This window comes from Neopsephotus bourkii, unplaced genomic scaffold, assembly GCF_033783945.1.
Source record: "Neopsephotus bourkii isolate Nb327-2 ecotype Australia unplaced genomic scaffold, CSIRO-AGI_Nbou_v1 NB_1292, whole genome shotgun sequence".
NCBI classification, from domain to species: Eukaryota; Metazoa; Chordata; class Aves; order Psittaciformes; family Psittacidae; genus Neopsephotus; species Neopsephotus bourkii.
The window spans coordinates 1318545-1334465 of NW_026901776.1; the positions used below are offsets into that span (position 1 = coordinate 1318545).

General features: G+C 40.4%; 1 protein-coding gene across 4 annotated transcripts in view; it reads left to right on the plus strand.

Annotated features, from left to right (window-relative positions):
* Positions 1–8928: 8928 nt before the first annotated feature.
* Positions 8929–15921, plus strand: part of ACTN2 (actinin alpha 2) — a 68081-nt gene continuing 61088 nt past the window's right edge. For 2 of the 4 annotated variants that reach the window (XM_061365720.1, XM_061365723.1), the window contains exon 1: positions 8932–9344. In XM_061365720.1, the coding sequence (XP_061221704.1) occupies positions 9210–9344 (135 nt within the window). In that variant the 5' untranslated portion in view covers positions 8932–9209. Of the gene's footprint in view, positions 9345–15921 lie in introns of all 4 variants that reach the window. The other 2 variants (XM_061365721.1, XM_061365722.1) reach the window with 2 other exon arrangements.

Consider the following 15921-nt stretch of genomic DNA (forward strand, 5'->3'; position numbering starts at 1 on the left):
ATGTGGTGAAGGGCAGTGTGTGGTGCTAAGAATCACATGATTCTGCCATTGATGCTGATACGTCTCTTATAAATAAGCCTGGCGGTCAGGGATAAAACAGTTCCTGCTGCAATGCTCTCAAATACAAAACCACTTCAAAATCTTACTTGCTTTACTTGTAGTAGCATCTCTTTGGTTTGCAATGCCATCTGATTCTTAACAGTATGGTGATGTATGTGCCTTGTTTTAGTCTGCGGAGGGGGAACAAAAACGTTGCAAACAATTTATGACTCATTTAATCTTGAAAATATGCATTGTCTGACTGTGTCATTATAACACATTTAAAGACTTTTGTGTGAACTACAACAGACAGATCTGAGATGCAAAACATGGTGATCTTTCTTGAGCAGAAGCTGTAATGCTTATGTAACTGTAAGACTGCACTGAAAACCTTGAATACTTTCCTTAGTTTTTTTATTAAATGTCGTTCAATTTTGAGCTCATTTCTAATTATTTAATTTATAATGTATTTATAATTAGTTGTAGAGTGTATATCTTAAAAGACCATCAAGATCACAAGTCAGTGGTTGATGGACTATGCCAGTTAAGTTTTCTAAGTGATCTTAATTCAGCTGTGTCACAATGCAGACCTTGGTTGCATAATCACAAACTACTTCACTTCCAGAAATCCTTTTTCAGAGTATTGCATAAGCAATAAACAGTGCTCTGCAGCATTATGATTTTTCTACTCAATGAAGATCTGTTGCACTAATCTGAAGCACGTTCATGATATGTAATTTGTGATTTTCAGCTCTGGTCATCACAGTGTTTGTGTTTGTCTTCAAGTATTCCACATCTATTGGGTATTTGATTTTCACATATTTCCTTATTCTTCATAGCATTAGTATTATTCCTGGCCTACAGAAAGAAAACTGAGGCACATACTCCAAACTGTGGGTAGTTTTAGGAGAATGAATGCTGGTACTATGAAATTTGTCTTTTCCCTAAACATCTTAGTACAATTACATACTGTCCTTTTGCCTGCTTGGTGTTTTGCACCTTCAGGTCCAGCAGAATCCTGTATTTGTCTGGTATTTTCATCGCACGTTTTAAACATTTTCTCCTGCAATTGAAAGCACAGTCTGAGACTCTCCTGACTTCCACACTTGTACTTACCAGTAAAAAATCAGGCCCTGCAAAATAAGAGCCTGATTGGCCTTATTTTCCGTAGATCGTCTGTGTGGCAGGTTTACCCATAGAGAAGATGTAATGGGGATTGCTGAGCCATGTGGAACAACTGAAAAGGTGTTTTAGTGTTCTAGAAGTGCATCTGTAACTGAATAGACTCCCCTAGAGAAGTCCAAGCTATATTTGAATCTGCCTATTTGAACTGCAAAATAAGCATTCTGCTGAATGCTTTTATCCTGGGAAAAGAGGCCAGGAGAAGATGTGCTCAGACATCCTAACTAAAAAATGAATTCCTAAGTTTGTATAAATACATGCCTTCCAGCCTATAGGGGCAGGTTCACTTTTGTCCTGGTTGCTGACTCCACCTCCAGTAACTGTTGTCCATATGAACTGAAAAAATACCTACAACAGCATCTGGCTTGAAAATAAAACCAAGTCTTGAATTTGGCTTGAATATGGAATTCTGGAAAACTACAGGTATTCTGGATTTAGCTGTGGGACACGACAGAGATCTAGACTGCACATTAGCATAACTCCTCTGCATTTATCCTGTAGACAAACTGATTTCAAAGTGAAGAAACACACAAATACTCTCCTCTCCTCTTTTGCTTATGCTAAATGGGACTTACACACAGCGAGAGCTGAGCCAGTTAAGAAATAAAGGACTTGTCCCCATTCAGAGGGACTGAGATTCTGCAAGAGCCTTCACCATGAGTAGGTTTTGCTGGTAAATCTGAAGAGCAGCTGGTCTCATACTGGAAAGTATGTTGTGCAAAACTGATATCATTGCTCCTGAGATGAGAATATGGCCAAAGTCAGTGAGAGAGATCATAGTTGGACAGAGAACAATTGTCTTCAGAACAGGAATTGGAAAATTCAAGCCTTGCTGTTTTCATGTCAGGCATAGCAGGAACGTTGCTCGTTTTCTCAGTGTTGATTCTTAATACAGCTGAGTGTCAAAGTAAAGCTTTGTGGGGCAAGATGTAAGCGCAACAGTTCTGGAAAAAGAAAACTTGCCCTATACATGTTGCAAAAAGAACATGTTATCCTTGTTTGTCAGTAATTCAGGTTACGCCTAACGCTGCCTTAGAGGTGAATTAATTGTCCCTTTTACCAATCTTTGTATTGCTGCTGTGAAATGAATAGTAAGTTGTAGCTAGTATTCATTGTGACAGACTGGCAATTTGTTCAACCAGCTTTCCTTTTTGAATGTGTAACCTTAATTTCATTAGTGTTAGTGAAATTACACCAGTATATCTGGAAAGAGAAATGAGGGCATTAAGACTGCAGCTTGTCTGAGGTCATTGGGTCAATCCATACAAATGCTGAGTGTAGAACACAGCAGTGTCTGTTATCCTGTGCCCATAATCTCTCTACCTCATACCTCAGTGACTTAAAACCTGCCAGGTCTCCTCTGTGCCCATTAGATAATTATTGTCTGGAAACTCTGACTTAGTTGATGTTTGTTTCTAGATAAATAAAGGCATGTTGTCTGTGCATTCCTCACACACATCTCTGTTCTCTCTTTTCAGTGTGGCCAAAACTATTGCTGAATAACATGCTTTTTTAGACAAATAGTCTTGAGTAAGTCAGTTATGGGTCAGAGGCTGGCTCACTAAGGGATGTTTTAACTAGTTCTATTCATGAAGTACAAATTGTATAGTCAGTTGCAGGCTTTCACATTGCTCTGGTCACACACTTTCTTCCTTGCCTTAATATCTTTGTGTGATAAGGCTAAGCCAACATAAAACAGGAGCGCAGCCAGGATTCTGGAAACACATGAAGGTTTCTTCAGGAGGTTTGTAACAGGCCATGCTATACCCCTAGTCCTGCCCATTGCATTCTCGTCACTGAACCATTTTTAAAATCCTGGATCTGCCTCACCATTTTTTCCGATGTTATGCCAGCACTATTTGTAGTTTCCCCACCTGTTCCTGTGTGTATTACGTTGTAACTGTGCGTATTGCTCTACTTCAGAGTGCTAGCAGTCCAACTGCACCGTTGTGTGTGAATTGCCATATACGTTTACGAGTTTTTCCTTTGATGTTACATTTCTAATCTGTGCAAAGCATTTGTTGAAGCTTCTGATATTATTTATTTAGTGATCTGTCTTTGTGAGTTGCGTCTACCCAGACAAGAACCATTAAACACAAAAGGCACCCACAAGAGGCTAGCTGAAGGGATAATGGTTTATTCTGAAATGTTTAATAGAAATACACCAGAATGTAAGGTCTGAGGGCTCTTCTCATTCAGGAAAGGCGTTCTTGTGTAGTGTTGCCTGGCAGTCGCCATCACTAGGGGGTTTGCCGCCTGCTGTATTAGGTCTTTCAGCACTCACATTGCTGTTTTTGATTGTTATTATGTAGCACACTACTGCCTAGTGATACTGTGACAGAGACCAGATGTTGAACGTTTGCTACTACTGTCTGCCTTGAAACCTCTCTAAGAATCAGGACCATCTGCTGCGAGGGCTGCAAGGCAGCAAGGGTGGCCCTACAAATAGTAGGGACATCCCCTCCAGAGTCCAATGCCTGAGCAAGCCTGACATACTAGCTAATGCTAGGCGTTTTCTGGTGCAAGCTGCACACAGACACGAGAGACAAACAGAGAGGTGAAGGGTGTACGACAGGTAAAGCATGCTGTAAACGTTAATTGTAGGCTTCTCAGGGCTTTTAGACAGGAAAAGCCTCTACCTCTGAGAACTTGTGTTGTAGGTGGACATTAAGGACCAAAGGAAGTATTGCTGACACTATTTTAGAGATGGGATAGTACAGCACAAGAAGCTTGTTTCTCTTTCTGTCAGCAAGGATAGTCTGATAGGCCAACACTTAGCTTTTGGGCAAAATTTTATCTGAATTGACATGCTCAAGGTCACACAGGGCATGTTAAGCCAGTATGGATCATCCCATGTCTCAGCCCCGTGATTTTTGTTCCACACAAAGGGTTGGCAAAAGCCAGTGATCTCAGCGCAGTCAGCATTTTCTCCATACTCCTGAAGGCCAAGATATGCTTTGGTAGTATTTGTCTGTCCTATAAATGCTTCTTGATACACTTCATCCGTGGCTGAATTTCAGGGACAGAGTAAGTTGTCTCTATATATAGCTGATGAAACACTTTGGGATCTTCTGACAATTACACTTACTACTATGAAGCCAGCAATGCAGTGTTTTTCAGATTTCTACGCTTTTATTTCCAAACCTGTCCCTTGAAACAATATACTTAAAAAAAATATAAGGTACACTTGGTTCTGTATTGTTAATATCATCAAGTATGAATAGAATGGGTATTTCTCAGTCAGAGTTTGTGCCTCTTGCTTCAGGATATGGGAGGGCTAATATGCGCAATGCTCTCAACATTGCTTAGCTCAGGCTAAATCAAAAGTTTGGTTCCCAGATAATGTTCTTTTCTTCTTCCTTTCTGCCTTTCTTCTGTAGTGTTCACCTTGGGAATATGAAGCGAGTGTAACATTTATTAATGTTGTCTTTGTACTGGGTTTAATTCCTTATTTTGTAAGTTTTTCCTAAACTTACAAAATAGTGCATTTCCTCCATTGAAGAAGATGGGTTGTGTTTTTTGTGTTATAAAAAAAAAAAAAAAAAAGGCTATTTCTCCCAAACGAATAAAAATTAAATACATTTTATAGTACACCCCACCATTCTGTTTGGCTTTGTGTGGGAGATTTAGCATAGTTTTTGATACAATCCAACATTTTGGCCCAATCTAAATTATCAATGTCTTTAAATAATTCAGATACTTGTTGGCTAAGCTTTAAATGAGTGGATATTTACCGCAAGCAAAAGTACATTTTTAAGGACAGTTATGACATGCTTTGAAAATAAGAGGGCTTTTTGACACACTGTTATTATTCTAACAATTTACAGCAGAGGACAATGGCTTTGAATTTATTTTCTTTTATCTTTCATTGACTCCTTTCTTGAGAAGCCATCCGACTGTTCTTTTTCACAAAGAAACAGGCTGTGCCTACGAGAAGAGGATTGCTTGAAGACTCTTTAAGTTGTCATAAGGTTCTTTATTTTCCTACGGCCTTTCTGAGGCAGTTTTGGCAGAGATGAACTATTGTATTCCTGCACATAAGTGTAACACCTGAAAACTAATGGTAATCGTTTTCACATCAGTTGCCTGTTTCACATGTGATTAATTAAGTAGAGAAATCTGGCTAATTTCTTATTCTAAATCTCACTAAGTTCAAATAGAAGAATGATCTGGTGAAACATTGCTGCAATGTTCAGTATTTTGGAAGTTTTATTAAAAATCTAAGGTTTTGTGAGAACGAAGAGCAAGAAGCGGGTTGGAGGGATTGAAAGTCTGATGAACATCGAAAGTACAGAGGAGTGAGTTCTGGAAAGAATATGATGGCTTTTGGGGAGCAATGGGTATTAGATATAAACTGAGTGAAACAATTTTCATTTCATTATAAAAAATAATTATAAAGGTTGAGACAGGAGGTGAAAACCCTGTTTTCCTTTAGTTAGAAAAGCCCTTTGATTCTCAAGGAGCTTAATGCAAAGCATGCCAGGAGGCTTTCACTTAAGTGGTGTTAGATTCAAAGATCCCTCCTAAGTTGGAACAGTGATATGAAATGCTGTGTAAGTTCACCCACAGGTCTGCTGCTGCTGTCAGGAAAGTTCTGGCCTTCTCATGGGCAATGATATCTTGTTGTCACGGTGTTCTCCTGGGGTAAAGGCATTCTTCTAGATAGTCCCTTACTACCGTGTATGTTAGCATGAGCTCACAACTTTTCCCAAATAAAAGATAAAAATAGTTGACAATTCAGCTCTGCCATCTCCATTTCTGACCTCCCTGTGATACCTGATTTCTTCTGGTCTGTTTGGCAACCATGATGGTGCTTGGGTATCTTGCCATGTCATCTTAAAATTCTGTATATATGGTTTACTGTGTTTCTTCCTCTTTCTCTGCTTTAGGTTTTTGTCCTTTCTTTCCTGCTCAGCTCCCCTATTTCTGTTTTGATTTGATTTTCTTTCTCCTTAGGCATATATAGTTTGTAGCTGTGAGGCTCTGCCAGCTTCACTGGTGATAGTCCTAGCCTGCCTCTGATGTGGGAATAAGCTGATTGAAGTACACTGCCTTATTCATAACTACTCTGCTGGGGACAGCTTTCCTTTTCTCTAGGTGAGCTGGAAGAGGAAGATCCCTTTCCATTTCAAGTTTGGCATCAGAGTTCCATTTTGGCTCTCTTTCCACTACAGACCTCCATTCATATGCTTCCCATTTGCCATCCACACAGTTCATTTATAAAATTAAATTAAAGTAGTAAACAAAACACCAGATACTCCTATTAAAGCTCCATCTATAAATATCTCCCCTGCTACTCATGCTGTCTGATTAAGGGGAAGTAAGCAGTTATTTAAAGAACCTGAAATGGGTCAGATTCCATCAAGATAGGCAGGTTTTTAAAATGGGGATATTCTCTTTAGCTTGCTGTTTCATAGGTAAAAACCCAACTGTCTCAAATGCACACTGAGGAAGTCGAAACCCCTTATGTTGAATTTTAAAAAAAAACCACAACCAAACCAGATTTTTCATTCTGATATATTTTCTTTTTCATCCAAAATGAATTAACATAACCTACACAAAGTGGTTTTTGAAATATTTGCACCTTATAGAAAAATGTGAGTTTATTCCTGTTTGGAAATAACTTGAAATCTTTTTATTTTTCAGGCTAGATGAGAGATACTCTGGTTCTAGCTGTTGGTTCCCTTAGGACAATGGTGACTCCATCGCTAATCCATAGTGTGACTGGATACTCTTTGTCATCATAGTGCCTCAGGTTTTATTTCATGACATGAGCACTCTGGCCTGTGTTATAGGATAAGGGTCAGCAAATAAAACATGGCTTTTAACTAATACCTCCCTGTATGAAGACACCAGTACCTGTAAAGTTCCCCTGTACTGCACAGTGAGAGTGATGTCGTACTGTCTGACTTCATCAGCCCTTAAAGGTTGGAACAGATGATCCTTAAGGTCTCTTCCAACCTGGTGTTCTATGATGGCATTCTATGATTCATCTGAATAGACCCTCAGAGCAGGCAGTGCCAAGAAAAGACACGAAGCTGGTTGCAATGGCTCACCTGTAGTGAGGTAGTGCGTAAAAAGTCACAGATCTTGGCAGTGCAGAACTCTGCATGGGAGACAGCTCTGGTTCAGAGCATTACACCTTTGCATGTGTACTTCTGGGACTCCTCTGGCTTCTCCCTGCTTTTCCTCTAGAAACTCTTGTGCTGTGTATAGTGAATAAGAAGAAATCGTTTTACTGACTTCAAAGGCTTACATAGTCATTTAGGTGATTGAAATCAGACATGTATCACAATCTACAGATATCTGCCCAGCTGTAAAAATAAATCACACAAATTACACCAGGATACACATAATGTGTGCATACATTAAATATTTTGGTTTGTAATTGCTATTTGGTATTGTCTGAGAGTATCCTAAGAGAATGCTCATCACAGGTGGAAATGTAGCAACCTTGAGAATATTTGCATTGAGCAGGTGAAAAGTGTGTGATTCTGACTTTGATGCTTAGATTTGAAATTGGATTTGTAGACTGTTTATCTTACAGTATGTATACATCAGTCATGGGAAGTTCAGCTTGCTTTGCACGAAACGTGTTGCAATCCTCTTCTGAATTCCAATCTGCAACCTTAGTGCTACATTTATGACATTTTTTGAGCTGATGGGTAGGTATTAGTGGTGCATGTATGCATGTTCTTCTAAATTGTGTGGACTCCTGGGATAGAAGGTGGCTTGGCAGGAAGTGCACCTTTAGTTAGTAATAGGAAGTGGAGAACACATGATGTTAATTGCACTGGTTATTCGTTCACATTGGCTTTGAGACCTCTGGTTGCCTCTACTGAGCATAGTTCTCCCTTGTATCTGACTGTCTTTTACAGCTTCCAAAAGCTCAGCTTTTGTGAGCATTTTCTTTTTCCTAGGTAAGGTTGGAATTGTATCCAGTGTGAACACTGCCGGAGGGGATGACCTTGGCTAATGGTAGGTGCAGGCATTAATGACAAGCTACATGAAGAACCTAGTAAACTTGTCAGCTCCCAGAAGAAACATTGTCGCCAGGGCAACTGAAATGATATGTATGACATGGGAGATAAGGGACATGCTTGCCAGGATGTGTGATCTCAGGGCTGACTTTTCAGATTTTTCCCTGTGGAAAGCATGGCTAAATGCTTCCTGCCACATATTTATAAAGTTACTAGTTCCAGAGACCTTTGTATGTGCTTCTTGGGATGTACTGAGCATATTTCCTCATTAAAAAAGACGTATGTTGCTTTTCTACATTGTGCTCCTGTACTTTCTGGCTTAACACCAAACCTGAGCGCCGCTGGAAAATTGTTTTATCTTTTGAGTATCCTTGTCTGCACTGGCTCTTGGGAGCCTTCGTCTGGAAAGAAAAGCATAAAGAAGCGCAAGGGTCCACTTGGACTTCAGACTAACGGGAAACAGTGTCCAACTCCATTAGCAAATTACAGATGAAGTAGAAACCGTGTCAGCAGGGGAAAAAGGGGGATGAGAGCCAGGCTGGAACGAGGGAAGGACAGACAGAGGAGCTGGCAGAGCGCTTGCAGGCGGTGCGTTCCTTACCCCCTCGCAAGGCGGTCCCGCTGCCCCGCCCCTGGTGCGGGGGGTGGTGGCCGAGCCGCGGGAGGGCTGGGTCCCGCAGCCGCGCCATGTGACAGCCCGGCGGGGATAATAAGCGGCAGCGATGAGCCGCGCCGGGCTTCTCCGGAGGGTCAGCCGCAGGGACACGTACAGCAGCAGTAGCAGAGAGAGAAGGGGCAGGAGGGAGAGGGAAGGAAGGTCACTACAGGTCAGCACCTACCCGAGAGTTTCAGCTTCTGCTCTCAGCAACTCATCAGTATTCACTGCCTGTCACCTTGGAAAAAGAAAAAAGGAAAGAAAAAGACACTGCTACTTACAACCCATCAGCAAGTAAACTAAACTTAAAACACAGTAGAAGCCACAGCAGCTGAAGCTGATCCCCAGGTAGCATGAATAGCATGAACCAGATAGATACAAACATGCAGTACACCTACAACTATGAAGAAGATGAGTACATGACCCAAGAAGAAGAATGGGACAGGGACCTGCTCCTGGACCCAGCATGGGAGAAACAGCAAAGGAAGGTCTGGAAGTAATGTGTGTTTGTGTATGTGCCTCTGTGGTGAAGGGTGTCCTTTCTTACTGCCATGGTGCATCTGGAATTGCCAGGGCTGTGCAGTAAGGGCTTCTAGTTTTGTAAGAGAATGTAATTTACATTGTATAAAGTATGTGTATGTTGTATATTAGCTATGCCATATTTTGAGAATAAAGTATTCACTTTTTTAATTCTTAAAACCTATGTAAGGTGAAACTAATTGATGAGAGGAGTTTCTTTTTATATTGCACTGGAAGTATTCTGTCAGTCCCTCTATATTTATATATTGGTATTTCAGTAATTTTAACTTTAATTCCTGGGTCTTCCTTTCAGAAAGCAAACTCTGAAATGATGTCTGTGCCTGGTTGCTTTTCAAAAGCAGTAAATGGCAATTATAAACAGGGACACGAAGGAAATGGTTCACAACTGGTGTACTAACATTTTTGCAGTATTCCCGAGAACACACTGAGAAATCACTTTTGAGATTGTGATCTTGCAAGTCAGCTTTATCCTGACTGAATGGTCTGACAAGGAAAATATTGCCTAGAAATAGATCCAGGCTAGAACTGAAGAATTGTATTTCATGATTAGGTTCCCACATGCCAATTTGCTGACTGGGAAGAAACAGGTCTGTAAACTCCTTGCAATATACCATTGCAGAAGAAATGCTTCTTACCTTTTAGGTGTAAGAAAACTATTGCACAAGCGAGTACTGCGCATACTCTTTTTCTGAACACAAGCAGAGATTATATCCCATAGTACTTTTGTGAGTGCTTTGATACTTTAGTAATATTTGAGAATCTAATTTCAGAACACCGACTTTTACGCAGCATATAGAAAAAGAAGAATGTTGTAAAGGATTTGTTACTTCCTGATGTAAAAGGTGATGTTGAAGGCACAGCTGACAGATCTGGGATTAGAAGGTTATCTGCTGGTTACAAGAATGAAAAAAAATAAAGAGAGGGACTGGTGCTCTGGGCAAGAAGGTTGAATATACTTTTTGTGAGCAGCTCACTTAGTAGAAGTTGCCAGCTTATACTGGTGACAGTCTGGCCCACTGTTACCGTCACAGCTTCTAGAAAAGCAATACTATAAAAGTATAGCTATAAAAGTAAGAGCTGTTAGAACTGTTGGGGCCACTGGGTTTGCTTTCCATTAAGATTGCTAGACCCAGTATTTTCGTCTCAGTTTTTACTTCCAGCCTTCCTTCTTCCTGAGTTTTAGGTGGTTTTATTCATTTTCTTGCATTTACACTTGTTAGGATCCTCCTGTACAAGTATAGTGGGAGAAATTCTGGGGGAGGCTGAAGTTCACGTTTGTTGATCTACCACCTGCTGCAACTCCTAAGCAATTATTAAGCTGTACTCATCAACACATTTGTTTTAATTTAGATGGTGGACGATGCTGCTTTGTTTTTATAGTGACAATGGAAATTGTGTTGGTGCTTCAGTGCTTTAGTGATTTGAAACTGCTCAGCCAAAACAAGTCTTGATTACATCTTATTAGGATTCAATTGTCCAGCATTTCGGATAATTCTGTTTCCAAAATAAAGCAATAATGCACTGGTTACTAGATAGCACTAAGGTGCAGTTTTCCTACGATGCAGATAAATAAGGAAAAATAAAGCTAATTTGGATTCTCTGTACAGTAAATATCTTGAATTTTATGGAAGAGCAGGGAGCAGTTTGTATAAGACCCCATAGCAAATGTTTTGTTTCCATTCCTCCAAACAGACAGTGGTTTTTCAGAAAGTCCGGTTTCCACATTGATAAATTAAATCAAACTTTGCTTTACTTCCACAGAGTAGAAAGATTGTGGCTTTGCTCCTTTCTGTTGGCTTAGTTTTGATATTGAGGTGGTACCACTTCCAAATAAAATTCATGAGAGGCAATCCTCATTCCTTGTCCTGGAAAAGAGCCTAAATTTATTATTACATGAAAAATAGGTACTTCTGTGATAAAGGGCCTGCTAAACTTTATAAAATTTCAAGGCTTCTGTGTTTTTTTCTAAGTGGTGCTAAAAGAGTTGCAGCAAGTGCTTTCTTTATTTCCTTATTTATGAGGAGAAGATTGCAGATACGTGGGCACAGATCTTTGCTCTAACTGGTAATACAATATTGAAAAGTGATCTCAGTGGAGCCCTGGCAGTTGGCAGCATATATTTTCTATTAGATAGTCTTGGAACAACCAGAAATAAATGCCATTGTTTCTATTGTGGGCTGCCCTCTCCAGATTTGCCATTTCAGTGATATGCCTGGTATGAGATCTGTCAACAGATGCTGGTAACACATGATGACGTCCATAGGATTACAATGGACGTGACGCCTAATTATAACCATGGTTCATAGAGTATTATGGTCTGCTGTAATCCAGACTCCTTGGTGGTTGCAGATGTCAGATTAAATATGAAGTACACTATAGGAAAGGAGGCTGAGTTGTACCTTAGCTCTGTCTATTTTGGATGGGCATGTTGTCTTCAGTAGGAAATAATTAGAGAACTAATTACAGCCTTGGTGACTTCCAAACATGTAGATGGGAAGCATGAGATTGGTAACTTCTGAAATCTACTTGACCCAGCACACTTCCACTGGCCACGTGTGCTTGAACAGCAGTTGAAAGATCTATGCAAGTGGTCCCTTGTTCCTTCAGCACCACATGGAAACACAAAAGTATACAGGAAAACAAAAAGTCTGGCCAGAGGGGGTGGGATTCTCTTGTTCACTCTGCTCTGTAACCTTAGGCAAGGTCAGCTCACCTCAGACCTTGGTTTTCCCACGTTAAAAAGATGACAGCAGTGATAATTGTAACAACTGATAGAAGTGGTTGGTTCTGTGGGATGTCAGACCAGCGATTAGTGGTCTTTCAGTCCCTGCCCTGATGGAGTGGAAGTAAAAATCATGCTAGCTCATAGTAGAAGACTTAAAAACTCATTTCTCTTCTCTGGATGATAAATTTATTTCTTAAACTTCAAAAAAATTTCAACAGATTCCACAAACCTTTTAATTTTCACTGAGCCTGTGTCTTAATGTAACTAAAAGGAACATAGGAAAATGCAGCCTCCCTTAGCATAGGAAACCAAGTGCAACAGTGCTACTCAAAATGCAAACATACTATATACTGTTTGCAACATGTTTGAACTGCCAGCCCTGCTTAGCGAGCTGTGTGTTAAATGGTGCTCTTTCTTATTTGTAACTTTTGCTATAAATACTTTATTTTAGGAGTGTGGGGGTTTTGAGCTCTGACATGATATGTGGTTTGTTAGTTTTTCAAGGAAGTCTTCAGCCTTCAGGATAAAGAGCTGAAGCTTGTGATTTCTTCTTCAGGGCAGTTGTATTGTAAAGCACTCAGCTGGCTCCACGTATTTCATGTGGGTCTTCTCCAGTCATTCAGACATGTCTGTGACACTTCTGCATTAACACATGTAAGAAAATAAACAGAAACATACTTCTTGCCTTGCTTGTATTATTATAGATGAATGATCTTATTCTAGCTCACTTTATGGCCCTGATACCACTGCTTTCTTAATGCAGAATGGGTTTTAATGTAGGTCAGTGCAATTTCTGACCATTTTGATGGGCTTTTACGTTGGTATAGAATAAACAAGCAGACTCAGAATATTTATTTACCTTCATATTGCACTCTGTGAATGCAAATATTCTTGATGACACTGAATGTTGTGCGTGAGCGAGGACTTTGGAAAAGTTTTTTGGGAAAGAAGCTGTGTCTTTCCAGTCTTCAGCAGTACATAGCAGATTACATTTTCAGTGTGACCTATAAGGATTATCTGCATTACCTCCTTTGGCTGGTAACACAGCTCCTGTTGTCCTTGCAAATAAGTAAAAAAAAACAACAAAAGGCATTTTGAAGTTACATGCATGGCAAATTCTTTGGAAGAAACTACCAGGACTATGAATTATGGATAACATCCTTCTTTTTCTAGTGTTGCTGCAACTTCTAAGTTCAGCAGATTTGAGAGGTTCATTGCAGTCTGAAAGGAAAGTTGACCTTGTGCTCAGTCTGACTTCAGTGTCTATAAATAGAGGTGCAGTCAGTGTCCTGGATTCACTCTGAAGCTTGTGTGGTCTTCTATGGATGGAATCTAAACTGATTTCTTATCAGAAACCTTTTCCTGGGAGAAGTCTACTGGTGAATGAGAAGACGGATGTAGTGGAAAGCTTTATGCTTCAACCAGGAGGAGAAGGAGAGAAATAACCAAGCCTGAATGAATGAAAAAGAAATGTAAAGCAGAAAAATGTTGACAGGAGAGGCTGGGTGCTACTAGCAAAATTCAGTACTGTAGAACCACTCCTCAGGGATTTACAGGCTCTGAATTGAAATCATTGTCATGGAGAAAGTGCAGGTCTAACAGTAAAACAGTCAATGGAGAGGTGGTTCCAGCTAGAGATCCTCTCTTTCTGTCCCAGTACTCATACAGTATTGAAGCATGGAAGGGTCACAAGAAAGCTCAGGGGGTGCAATGAAAGCTGAATATATTGGAATGGAAAAATCCCTATTTTCACAGTTCATGTGGAAGTCCAGTGTTGTGGTGTATGTGAATGGTGGAAACCCCTTGTGAACTTGAGGGTTGGACTAAATAATCTTTAGAAGTCCCTTTGACCCAAAACATTCTGTGATTCTTTGAGAATACAGCAATATCTACAGTGTGTCCAGGGCATTCCAGCCTAGGTCTTGCCCTTTTACAGAGGTTATCTGGAAATAATCAAAATTGGGGGTTTGCGTGTGGTTTTGAGGGGAGGCAGTGTTTGGGATCAGCTCCCATAGCACACAGAGAAACCAGCCATCTCGAGGGCTTTAATGGAGTGAAACTTTTTACCCATGTGGAACATCAGTGGGGTTGTTGAGAAGGCACAGAAATTCATCTCAGCAGTGAATGTAGGAGGTGTGAGGGAGGCAAAAGGTACACTCCTTTCTAAGGAAGCCTTCTCATTACTTATTCCCAGTACTGACCTGTTAACAGTTGGATATTTCTTATAAAGGTGGTGGTCCTGGGTTGAGTATATTTAGGACTAAATTCAGGAGGTGATTGAATTTGTTAGGAGGCAAATCCTCCAAAGTCAAAAGCGGAATGGTAGCCAGTGGGAAAATCATGCGCTGTACTGAGACCTACATTGCAGTTCTTTTCCTCCCTTCCCCTTTATGCACCGAATTAGGATGACATAGGTACCTTGAGAATTATACAGCCTGAAATGCAGGATCTGTAGAAGAGCAGTGTCTTGCCAAATGATACATGCCACTATAGATGCTGGTGTGCCTTTTGGTAACATGAAGTTTCAGCCGTCCAAGGGCAAATGCTTCTCCTCCAGGTGCATCAAGAATTTTCAAACAGTGGATGCTAAAACCTCTAGCATTATGAACACACATGTGAAAAATGTTATTCCCATTTGAATCCTGGGTGCTCTTCAAGTGACCCTCTCAGTGGTAGGTGGTCCCACACAGGGTCTGACTCAGAACTTGCTAGTCAATGGTCGGACTTCAGGGTTTTTTTCCTGCCCCATCATGTCTTGATTTTTCAGCAAATACTACAACTGTCCTAAACATTAGACACTGATACAATAGAAGGGCATGAAGTTGCAGTTTCTCTCAGCCTAGGAAGAGTTGCCATGAGGGTAGAGGGACTCTGTATAGAAATATGGGATGTGTTTATGGCTTGTTCTGTACAACTGGCCTCTTAGAGATTAGTGCTTTTTAAAATAGTAACATGTTAAATTCCTCTTGCTGATGTTACTTGCATGGAATGGTGCTTGAGAGGAGCATGCTGAAAAGATAGTGGAACAATCATATTTTGTCTGTGTGCTTCATATTCTGTCTTGGAAGCTGTCAGTAAGGTGTGCAGCTAAAGAGGGCCCTAAATACTGTGGTGCTGGTGTAGGAAGGAAAATTCAAAGAAAGCTATTGTGAAATTCAGTTAACTAGAAATGTTTATGGAGGTAGTTTTTCTTTTGAATGGGAAATCAATATCTTACTCAATATTACATTTTTTGCTTAAACTCAGATGGCCCTCTGAATGCTGACCCCTTCCAGGCTCTGTGTGCTTTTGTTAGAGTCATCAAATGGATAATTCCTACAGTCCCAATTCAGCTGCTAATTGCTAATCACCCCCAAATATCTGCCAGCAACAGAACTTGATGGTTATGAGAATAAAAAAGAACCATTTTATAATGGGAAGCAAAGACTGCCTCCTGCCTGCACTCACAGTACACACCATAGCTTCCTCTGAAATTCATATAGAAAAATGTCTGCAGATACACTGATCCAATTAGTAAGACAATAAGGATGAGAAGAAAGTATGGGTCTAAGTGGGTTTCAGTAAGCTGCAACCGAGGTGCTTAAGAGCTAGAGAAAAGCTGTGTGTTAAGCAGTGGACTTTGCTATAATCTATTTGGGGTAGGAGGTCTGCATCTTGCTGTGGATGTGTTTGGATCACTGGAGAGCTGGAGAGGCATGGGAGGTGTTTGCTTGGAGAAGCAGTGAGAGTCTTCAGCTCTGAGACTACAGAAAGCAGGGAATCTGTGCTCAAACAGTTTGTAACCCTGTGGAAGCAAAGCA